Source organism: Trachemys scripta, chromosome 9 (genome assembly GCF_013100865.1).
Source record: "Trachemys scripta elegans isolate TJP31775 chromosome 9, CAS_Tse_1.0, whole genome shotgun sequence".
Taxonomy (NCBI): Eukaryota; Metazoa; Chordata; order Testudines; family Emydidae; genus Trachemys; species Trachemys scripta.
In genome coordinates, this window is record NC_048306.1 from 18,054,458 (window position 1) to 18,066,618 (window position 12,161).

Below are 12,161 nucleotides of genomic sequence, written 5' to 3' on the forward strand. Positions count from 1 at the left end.
GAATCGACGCTTGTACTAACCCCTCCCTCCCCCCGTAGTGAGGACGTAGCCTAAGTCTTAAATATTGGGCTCTTGTATTTAAGTGGAAGCCAATGGAGAAACTTTTTGAGCTGCTCTTTTTAGAAATTCTCTTGCACCAATATTGTCACCAGAGTAGGGCTGTCAAGCAATTAAAAAAATTAATCATGATTAATGGTGTGATTAATTGCACTGTTAAATGATAATAGAATACCATTTATTTAAATATTTTTGGATGTTTTTTACATTTTCAAATATGTTGATTTCAATTACAACACAGAATACAAAGTGTACTTTATTTATTTTTAATTACAAATATTTGCACTGTAAAAAACAAAAGAAATAGTATATTTCAATTCACCTAATACAAATACTGTAGTGTAATCGCTTTATAATGAAAGTTGAACTTACAAATGTAGAATTGTTTTAGCAGTTGGCTGAAGAAGAAGAGGACTGAGTGAACTTGTAGGCTCTAAAGTTTTATATTGTTTTGTTTGAGTGCAGTTATGTAACAAAAAAATAAAAATTTACATCCAAAATATTTAATAAATTTCAATTGGTTTTCTATTGTTTAATAGTGCAATTAATCACGATGAATTTTTTTAATCACAGTTAATTTTTTTGAGTTAATCGCGTGATTTAACTGTGATTAATGTACAGCCCCACACTAGAATTTTTCATGACCTGTAACATAGATAGAAGGCTTAGTCAGCTAGATCAGAGTTGTCTTAGTCCAGGCTCCAGCACATTCCCCAGCCTCTTGCTATCTACATTCAGCAGCATAGTTTTAAATCTAGCAACACTCCTAAAATAGACAATTGGAAAACTTAAGTAATAGCCTGGTAATAAGTTGGAGACAAGTTTCCAAATGCAATGCCTCATGCAGTTCTCCTCTAAATTCCCCGTATGTGGAGGTTATAATAGTGCCACTTTAGTAAAAAGGCCAGTTTACTTGGCCTCCTTCTCCCCAACAAAAAATACCTGTAAAATGTGGAAACAAAATGCATTAAAGAGGCACTGTTAGGTTTAAAAATGTTTTCCTACTACCTTAAATATGACATTAAATGTTAGATTTCAATTTTCCCCCCCATTTAATTGACTGTTCAGTGCTCTGTTTACCTTTTCCATCTCTCAGCCTGGTTAATGAGAGTAGATTAGTCAGTTTCACTTTTGCAGCGACAGCAGATCAAGGAGCTGTGCACAAGCTTTGCACCAATTTTCTCAGCCACTCCAGGACGGACCGAATGGGCATACCACTCCATTGACACAGGTAATGCTCACCCAATTATTGTTTGAAAGTCTTTAGTCAACTTCATTTTTAAGATCTTGTGCTACTGGCCCATTGCTGCAATGCTTTATTTGCAAACACTGCAGGAGACACTTATTTAAATAACTGTTTCTGTTTGGACTGGAGATACAAATAATGGAAACGTTTCTGTTTTGCTAAATTTGACCTGACAGTCAAAGCACAAAGTGCTGTAAAGAGCAGACAGTGAGAAAATGGTGTAAAGGGGCTACTCGACTCTCAGAAAGACAAGGAAATCAGAGCAAATACTAAAATGCTGGGCTGTTAGCAGAAGAGGTAGATGAATACTGCAATCATTTTCCTATTATATATTATTTCAAAACAATGAACAAATTTACTTTTACTACGTTTGCTTTTGGCAAGTATTCTAGCAATCAAACTTTACTGGTGTGAACAAATATGAAGGGCAAATTTCAAATTTAAGTATTTGCTGGAAGCAAATTTCCAATTGTATAACCGGGAATGCAAAATCAAAATTTTACATTCTGATATGCAATTTGCAATTCATGTTCTTAGGATGTATGTAATTAACCGCCAGAAAACAGAGGCAGCATCACATGACTTATGACTACCAGCATGACATTTGAATATCCTTAACAAACTTTTTATAGACCAAGAAGAATTTGCTGAAATTTTTTCTGATTAATTCTGAATAACAAATCTGAGAATGTTTGACTCTCTGTGACTAATGAAACAGGGTGAGGGAACAGAGATTCACTGAGTAAATTTATGATCTGTTCACCCAGCTGTTTTCTGTTCCTTTGCCGTTATTCATGGTTTCAAAACCAAATCAAACCGAGAGTATCTATTTCAGAAGAGAGTGGTATTTAAGGGGGGTGAGTAAGGCTAGATGGTAGACTGAATGCTGCATTTTCTTGCTTTGGATGACCTTTTTTGGTTTGTGTCTCGACTTTGTTAACAGAGTTCTGTGCCATTTAATAAAATCATTTCTCCGTGTTGCTCAGGCCTCCCACCCTCCACTGGATTTTTTTCTTCTTTCTGTGCTGGCTTTGCCTCCCACCCCAGCTTAGTTTGGAGACTTGTATAGCCTGCGTCCAGGTTTTTACCACTGTTAAAGCTGATTCATCTGACAGCAAAGAATATGTTTGCTGCTGAAGGCCACCCTCTGACTGTCTGTTTCCCTATACAAAGCTTGTACATACAACATCTAAATAGCTGTTGACAAAGTCACTGGCTTTTATCTAAATAAGTTTGTTGTCCTGTCAAGGAGTACGTTAGGTTCTCTTTCCTTCTTCCCATTTCTTGAACACTTGAATTTTCAGAGTTTACAAAAATAATCTTTCCATCTATCCATCCATCCAGCCTTCCAGTTCCTAATTAATCATAATATTTCCTTTGAGCTGAATAACTAGATAGCTGTGATTTTTAAAAAGGAAGGGAACCGGCAGGGGATTCTTTAAATAACAAATGCAACATTTTGTGACATCCGTCTCTCCCTACCCAGTCACTCCTACCCAGGTAAACACAAACAGCCAAAGTATGTTTTGAAAAAGGCTGCTCTTCCAGTACTGGCAAATGGATGGTTGACATTTTGACAATATCATTGCAGCCCTGAAATGTGCCTCCTGCCATGTGTTAATGGAGAATAGTGAAACCAAAGTTGCCTCCTTTGCCTGCCTTGCTTGGGAGGGAAGGAGAATTGACATGGAATGGAGATGCGCCTCTTGGGCTGATTAATGAGTGTAATAATAGGGGCCAGATACTGATCTCTGTTACAGTGGGGTAAATCCAAACTGAATTTGATCCTATTTGTTCACTTCCTGTAGAACACGGTGCATCTGTCTTCAAATGGAAGGATCCTTTGCTGTGATTTAAATGACCTTGGATCTGGGAAAAGGATGCATGGCAGACCAGATTAAGGGCTTGTCGACATTGGCAAGTTTCTGCACAGTAAAGCAGCCTTTTGCGCTCAAACTGCAGACGCGGACAGGCTGCCACACCAGTTTGTAGAAGTGTCTTGAAGTGCAACAAGGTGTGCTGGGTGCTATCCGAAGAAGTGAGGTTTTTACTCACGAGAGCTTATGCCCAAATAAATCTGTTAGTCTTTAAGGTGCCACCAGACTCTTTGTTGTTTTTGGGTGCTATAAACTCACAAGGTTGTACCATCCGATCAGTCAGAGAATCTGTCCTTGGCCAGTAGTTTTTGACAAAATGTTCTTTAGAGGATTCTTAGCTTCTGTCATTTGGGAAGTTGTCCCATGGGTCAAAACATCAATTCATTATCCCCATTAGATGAGACCTGCATGTAAATTAAATGTCTTTTATTTAACAGGCTTCTTATAAGGCTGGAGAAAGACCATTCCCTAAAAGGTGATGAGTACCCTCAGTTCTCACTGAAGTCAGCAATATTGCCAACCCCCAGCACTAAAAAGATCATATTAGCATTTCATCTGTGAGTTGATACCTTTGTAGAAATGTCACTTTTTAAACTCATATGAGTTAGTGTGAGAATAAACAAAACATACATCCTATAATATTGGCAATAACTGTTATCTGCATACCAAACACAGTGTGTAATCTAATACTAGTAGTTTGATTAGCTGGAAACTTAGCAAGTGAAGGAAAAAATACCCACACTGGTAAAAATGTAAGGATCATCCATCCATTCATTATTAGGCTATAAGGATCATGCATAGAATATTCAAGTATGTCCTTTGGCTATCTTTGCATTATACCTTGCATAACTGATCCTTGCATCATCCCTGTGTGATTCTGGCACATTGATAGTATGTATGGGATAGAACTACCTTATTTCAGTGGCTGCCCCCACTCTGTCTCTCTGGCGCTGGAGCTTTTTGAAGATTTGCCTGATGTAGGTCAGATTTGCTCTCAGTTCTTTGTGGTGGTGATAGTGGCGGTGTCTGTCTTTCTCACCTGCAGAAGGGGAAGGCACTAACTGGGTGCTGAGGTAACACGTTGGCTTGGCAAACTCTGAATATTTTTTCAAGTTGGCAGATTTTCAGACTAGAGCCTTTTATTTCTCTGAGGCATTTTCTTGGTTTTGAAAGGGGCACATTCTTACAAGGTGCAAAGTGGTTAGCTGCTCAAGAGGGATTGAGATTAAATCCATCCTCCAATCCCCCTACTACAAATCCAACTCCTTGGCAGGTGCTCAGGCTCTAACCTAGTGCCTTTGCCATTTTCCACCGTATTGATTTTTAATATGCTCGAGAGATATGTTAGAAAATGGCTGCTGCATAATTTAATAGTTTATTTTTGTATTCTAACAAGTTTGAACTAAATGGAAGAACCTTAACTGTGTATTTATTTCAATGCTGGGGAAAAGTCCCAGGGCAGGTCTAGATACTGTACAGATGCATATAACACACCATTTGTGGAGTGGTCACAGCAAGCTCCTCTTCTCCACTGCCTCATCAAAGTCCCACTGCTAGGGTGCAGGTAATATAGTCTAGTAGTTTCTATTGCCAATTCATTTTGTGGCCTTTGCTGAACTACCAAAGTCTCATTCCTGGCTGAGAATGCCAACAAAGCTGTTATAGTGCCTAGATATTCTTTGAAAACAATGCATGATAGAGCCCACTTAAATTAAATGAATTTCTTTGTTTAAAAAGAGGAAAGTTTGTTACATAGAGGCTTAAATGTTACATTAAAAAAAGGCTCCTATTGCAGTATGAAAAAATCAAGCCTTCCCCCCAAAGCCTTTAGGTCCAGGGGACCCACCATCCTTTTGGTTTTGAGCTCTTCTCTAATCATATTCAAAGTGCAAGATTCAGATTTGGATCCAGACTTTAAACACCCCAAAGTTTCTGTGTAATGCACTGGTTTTGTATGTGTATAATGTTGCTCCCTAGTGTGTGTGGTCAACAGAGAGACAGGATAAAAGACCTACAACTGCTGTCTGCTGAGTGAGTGCTCCTTTAGCTCAAGTGATAGAGGTCTTTTTGCTTTTGGTGCTGAAACCCCAGAGTTCTAGCCTCAGCCGATCCCAGGTATAATATGCCAGGATTGTCACTCTGTCAGTGTTGCTTTGAAACCTAGAATGTCTGAGTCAGTGTGAAGCAATGGAAATAGCCGCAAGCATGGTTGAGAGCTCTTTTTGTTTAGAGTATCACCAGGTTCAGTCATCACATTCGAGATGTGTTACTGTCCAGTTTTTAAGTTCTCAGCTATTCTGACTTTATGAATTACACCTGTTCAGAATGATTGACCAAGTTACCACACTTGTGCAACAGCATGGCTTTTAGCTACTACAGTAAAAGCTGTGTTATCCGGCACTTTACCATCCAGAAAGCTCTATAAACCGGCATTTCTGATCTTCATTGAAAGTCTGGTTTATAGCCCGATTGGTGCGGGGCTGGCAGGCGCCCTACGTGACTCTGCGTGGCTCCCCAGAAGCAGTGACACGTCCTAGCTGCTCCTAGGCGGAGGCACGGCAGCTCTCCACACTGCCCCTCCCCCACCCCGAGCACTGGCTCTTTAAGGTTTTGGGTTTTTTTTTTTTGTGTGTCTTGGGATAGTTTTAAAATGTGTCTGACTGCTCTGCTCAAGAACTCTCTTCTGTCTGTGTCACTTGGTATAACATGTCAAGATTGCTGGGGTAAAATACGATAAAAGGCCACGGAGCTAGTTTAGTATTTTAATATTTCCCTTGTGCAACATGAGTATCTTTGCAGTACAGACAATAGGTTAATGCGGCCACTAAAAACCCATTTTGAAAAGCTTAATTCAAAGCAGAATCTGCCTAACCCTGATGGGTGCGTGTGTGTGTGAGAGAGTGTCCTACAGGGGCTATATGCTATGCAACTGATATGCGGGAATATATCTAAGAAGTATGCTCCTTTTTTTGCCTCTGCACGCAAAGCATCAGTTATTGTTCTTATGCAGCCGTTGGATTAACTTGCTCATTAAACTAATGGAGTGAAATGATTTGCTTTTTGAATGCAAGAAATTCTGATTTGGTTTTGAGGTCTCTTGGTAAGTAAATGTCTTGAGGCCCTTTCAGTTAAATTTAATTGATACCTTTTTTGTACTTTGAAACCACAAACATTTTGTCTGCTGACTAGGATGAGATTTTTAATGCTTCAAACAGTAACTGAGGCTATTTCACTTGATTGAATGAATGAAGCAAATAACTTGGCTGAGTGAATAATCCAGTGTATGTTACCCTGTTAAAAACCTGCATTGGAATCCAAATATTCACTGTACCAATAGCTGTCTGGTTAAAGGTTCACTTTCAGACTCTAATGCCACAGTTCACAATATTGTGTTATTTAACCTTCCCACTGTTGCTGTAGCTTGGACATGATCTGGTAGTAATTAAATTGAACATCTGCCAGGTGCATATACCAGGCATGTCCTGCAGCACTGGAGAGAGGTATGTTTGCTGGATATACCTGATATTTCACTTTGGAGAAAGAGTTCTTGCATAGAGTAATCTTATATTTGGAGTACTGGCCTGGCAACGGAATAATTCATTGGATCCTCCTTTTAACCAAATATAAGATATTTTCCACTGATGCTCTCTATTCATGAGGGCAAAGTAATGAAGCTGAATTGTTTTTCAGTCCAAATTATATTTAGATCTTTCTTGGCTAGTTTGGTGATTGTGTGTGTTGCACCAGAAGGCAATAGGCGATAAAATGTGATTCTTCTTTCCACTAGTGGTATAATCACTTTGTATCCTGGTTAAGATTTGCTGATGCAAAATATTTGATCAACTGGATTTGAATTCCAGCACCAGGGGATGATGACTTTAGAACTAGTAGATGTCATCCTCTCATACCTAGTTTTTATTCATAGATTGGAACAGAGAAAACAAGCTTTCCTGCTTTTTTCAACTCCCAGTCGTTTTATTAATTGACTGAACTGAATTAATTGACAGAATAAACCGAGATGAAAATATTGTTACTACACCTGCAGAATAGGCTACTTCTGTCAAAAGCTGGTTAAGAGACTCCGGGCCTAGGTGACGTGTCAGTGACTTCTGTTGTCAGATGTCACTGGTATGGTGCTCTGCTCTGTTCAATGTTGATAAGCTGTATGCATGTGTGTGTTCTCCCTGTGTGCTGTCCCAGCTCTGTGCAGATAGCTGGCACAGCAGATCTCGAGCAAACCACCCAATGACCACAGATTCCGATAAGGTACAAAGGCACCCGGCCAGGTTTATTGCCAAATGAAACAGTCTCTAGCTCCCTGGATCAGATGTCTACAGTTCTGCTAGTACATATGTGCTCCCTGACAATGGACCAGCTCAGCCAGTGGCAGGATTCTCCACTGCCCCCTAGGCCAGACAAAGACATCCACTCAGGGATGCATTCTTATACATGGGTACAAACAAGTTACATATCACTCCTGACATATCGAGGTACAACCTCTCTGAGTGTTGGGGTGCTGCCTCTCTCCTACTACATCTTGGTTCGAACAAACAAGTCTATCCATCATATTATCCTTCTGACCCTGTCTTTTAGGATGGGTTAGCCTGTTCCTCATTATTTCTGTGGAATGTGTTTGTACCGGACAGTTCTGGTGCCATCCTGGTCCATGTTTATCCTATTAGTGCTTGATACCCTTTAGATATGTGTATACATCCAATTAGCAGCTGCCTTCTTACCAACTTTTGGGAGCAGGGTCTGCCTCTGGCTCACAGCTTAACTTTGCTTTATGTTAAAGTCTTGACCATTCCTTTGGTTCAGGCCTCTGATACCAAGGGTTTATGTTTCAGGGCCTCATCTTACTACAACTTCCACCAGTTGAGTAATTTGACTTTCTTTAAAACTTGGCAGAAAAATACATTCTACTTAATGTCACATTTTTATTTAAGTTAAATCATATTAATATATTATAAGAAGGCTAGGTCTTAACATAGGTTGTCAATTTAAAATTTAATTTAAAATTAAATTAATTTGATTTTCTTAAAAAAACAAACAAACTAAAAAATCCGATTTATTTTTTTTGCTCTTAAAAATCATCAATTTTTACCCACCTTGCCCGCTGTTCCATTATCATTGCATTATCCTTGGTCTCAGGAAATGTATATCCATTTACTGCTGCAGTTCATATCAGTGCTTTGGAAAGACAGTGGTCACTTTTAGACATGTTCGTGCTTTAGATAACTAACTTCAGTATTTGCCACCGCTTCCCGCACTTCCCATTGGCCGGGAATGGTGAACCGCGGCCACTGGGAGCTGCAAGCGGCCGTACCTTCGTACGCTTAGGTAAACAAAGCATCTCGTGGCCCGCCAGGGGCTTACCCGAACAAGCCATGAACCAAGTTTGGGAACCCCTGACTTAGCACAACAGGGCCTTGTTGCTGATTTGAGCCCTGGCAGCTATCACAGTAGAAATAATTAATGATGATGTAGTTTGCTCTTGTACAGCAACGTTATTTGAGGAGCTCTTGTAATGGGGAGCATTACAGATGGACTGGACATCAGACTTGAGCCCTTTGCACTTGGGGAAATGAAGTTTTAAATGCCACTTTTGCTTCTCAGATCTAGCTGTAGGTGACGTGGAATCTTTAGCTTGCTAATGCTTTTAAACCCTTTCCCGGTACAAAGGCCTGCTGTAGCTGGAACAGTCCATCCAGTCGGAAGTTATATGGGACATGTGGGAAGAGGAGAGAAATGTTGAGGAAATTAATTTTAAAAAAATCATACCGATAACCAGCTTTTTTTGTTTAATGTTTCAGATTTTTCTCCTCGCCTGTCCCCCATGTCGTGGTGCAATGGTTCTGTTCAGGTAACATCCGTTCTCTCTCTTACTGCTTTCCTATCTATTTGCATAATGGATATAGGTTGTAATGCTTTTTGACCTCAGCCATGTTTTAAAATTATATATCTGGGTTGTGTGTGTCATGCAGTGTAGCCCGGAGCTGGCTGGAATGAAAAGTAGAAAACTGTCTGAAAGTGTACATGATTTAAATCAGGGCTTGTTGCCATGCTTAAACTTGTTTCCGTATTTTGAGGGTGTTTGATCTCTCTAACAATAGGCAATGGCTCAGCAAACTCAATGATGGATGCAAGTGTTCTTGCACTGATTAGATTCTGGGTAATCTACATCACATGCCTTATGCCCTTTGATTATCTCCCCCTACCATTTTTTAAAATGTATTATTTCCTCTACGTCATTCTGCTGGTCCTGTAGGATTAACACATCATTCTAAATGCCATAAAGACAGAGTTAAACATTAAATAGCTGCACCAAAATTCTTACCAGTTGCTCAAACAGATTGACAAATATTTAAAGCTTTATTTCTCTTTTTAAAACATGACTTACTGGTGCTAACTTGAAAGGTGATACTAGTACCTGAAGCAGTTTTTGCAGTAGCACTCAGTTTCCAATAAGGAACTCAGTGTGACCCAGTGAATGTAGAGCTCTGGACTGGGCTTTGTGAGACCTATGTTCTAGTCCCAGCTTTGCCTCTGGTTTGATGAGTGAGGTGGGAATGTCACTTCAGTTCAGTTCACTGTGCTTCAGTTTCCCTGTCTGTAAAATAATGTAAATTACCTGTGAAGTGCTTTGAGATCTATGGATCAGAAGCACCATATGTGAGCTATGTGGTGGTGTTGTTACTTAAGATGGAAGCAGTAAGTTACCAAAATGCAAGACAATGACATTCTCGCGATGATTAACACCACCACATTTAAATCCCAATAAGTATTGATCTCAAAGTCCAGGTGTGCACAGTCCTGACCCTTTAAAATTCCTTCTTTTTTTTCGGGTGGGGTGGGGAAAGGGCCTGTAATTTTTTATGCATTAGAGGAGTTCACTGTTCATTGGAATTCCCCCTGCAGGGCAAGAGGAATTGGAAAAGGCTGGGATTCTCTGGGTGTGTCTGCACTGCAATTAAAAACCTGTGACTGGCCCATGCCAGCTGGCTCAGGCTCGTGGGGCTATTTAATTACACAGTGCAGACATCCACGCTTGGGCTAGAGCCTGGCCTCTAAGACCCTGCGAGGTGGGAGGATCCCAGAGCTTGGACTGCAGCCTGAGCCTGAACATCTACACTGCAATTAAACAGCCCTTCATCCTGAGCCTCATGAACCTGAGTCAGCTGGTATAGGCCAGCCACAGGCATCTAATTGCAGTGTAGACATAACCTATAGCAGTTGAAAGGCAATGAACCTGATTCGTCGTGGCTCTATGCAGCCAGCCTAATGACGCCACAAAGATACTGTAAGGGATCCCTGAGAATTTCACAGGGGAGTCTACAGCAGGCATAGAGTTGCTGTGGCAATTCACACCTCCTTTTGAGGGAGGGAGCATGTTCAGAGCTGTATCTTGCTGAGGCAACGGCCCATCTGTCCCGCGGGCAGCTGGGTGCAAATTAGAGAAGCCAACAGGCTCCTCTGTCCTGTGCCGGGGTCACATCAACATCTGGCAGCTCCAGCATAGGAAAAGTGAAAAGTCCCTTTTGCTCCTCTCCTCCTCCGCCATTAGGGCCAAGCTCAGCTAGGACTGTGGGATTAATTTGGCTTCATGTTTTCTCTAGCATTGTATTTTTCAAAGTACAGGTGGAGAGTGATGTAATGCCCATACTCCCAACTAACTGTTTTTATTGGGGGAAGGCGGAGGAGGGGAGCAGAGTAATGGGAGGAATTATTTTTGCCTATTTTCTTCACTCAGTGGAATAATTTAATTCTTTAAAGGAAATCAGCACCACTGCCATAGATAGTCTCTTCAGAGGCTTTCTGATTTGTGCTGATTTTCTATTGCTACATGAAGAGAAAAATAAAACTTTCTCTTACCAGTGTCCGTAAAAGTGTTACAAGCCTATTTTGAGTCTAATCTGGTGTGAGGTTACGCTATAAACTCGTGGAGCACGGCTTTGATATACATAAGGAGCTTTTAAGTATTCCTGTTGGATAACAATAATACTTAGCATTAGTGGTGTACAGTGCCTTCCACTGGAGGATCTCAAAGGACTACCAGCATTCATCTGAGCCAGGCTTGGCAAATATTCTCAAAGCTCTTTACAGAGCCGGGTAAATCACGTTCTCTTCATTTCACAGATAGGGAGACTGTGGCACAAGAGAGGCTAAGTGACTTGCCGACGGTGGCATGGAGAGTTGGTGGTGGAGCCAGAGCTTTCAAAATGAAGTGGTAGTTCTTAGTTATCCTCCTTACATGTGACGTTCCAGCACAATAGTGGGATAGTGGAAAGAGTTAGTAACATGATTTTTCTGCCCCAAGTAGTAACCTTTTCTGTTTCTCAACACCCAGTACTTTAGTATTGCTAATTATTGTGCAAGTGCCTGCACAAAAAATGCTCACTGTGAGAGTCATTGGACACTGTACTTTTAATATCAGGGAATAGGCTTTCTAAATGCCATATTGACTCTAAGGGAATCTCTTATGTGGATGACTTGCAAAAACAAAATGCATTCAGGAGAAGGGAGTGAACACTGTATGGATTCTATTGTGTGGTCTTGGGTGTACCAAATTAGACAAAAGCTACAGCCTCTTGTTTCAGATATGCAAAATACATGTCCTCTGCCAACAATCAGCTCTGTAACTGATGCCTGAGATTCTGTTTCCTCTTGCAGTCTCCATCTTGATGATGTGTCCTGACCCCAATAAAACCCTGGCTCTGAGAGAGAGGAAAAATTAGTATTTTCATTTCACAGATTGTGTGTCAGTTTGGAAGAAGTGGGGACTCTGAAAATTAAGTAGTACAAGCAGAAGGAATTTTTAAAAGAGGAATGTGGGTGGTCTATTCTTTGGAGGGCTGTCTGTGCTCTAATGTCCAGATGTCAGGCTGCTTTATTGAATTTAGGATTATCTTTTAATATTATAATAGAATCTGCTTACACTTGTGCATGGGCCTTCTCTTTTCCTTTTGGCATATGAACATGTA

At 40.5% G+C, this 12,161-nt stretch overlaps 1 protein-coding gene across 4 annotated transcripts in view; it reads left to right on the top strand.

Annotated features, from left to right (window-relative positions):
* The window catches only part of TMEM164 (transmembrane protein 164), a 90,869-nt gene that overhangs the window by 39,370 nt on the left and 39,338 nt on the right, over positions 1-12,161 (top strand). For 2 of the 4 annotated variants that reach the window (XM_034781104.1, XM_034781105.1), the window contains one exon: positions 8,994-9,043. The exons of the other annotated variants lie outside the window; for them this stretch is intronic. In XM_034781104.1, the coding sequence (XP_034636995.1) occupies positions 8,994-9,043 (50 nt within the window). The remainder of the gene's footprint in view (positions 1-8,993; positions 9,044-12,161) is intronic. 4 annotated transcript variants of the gene reach the window in all.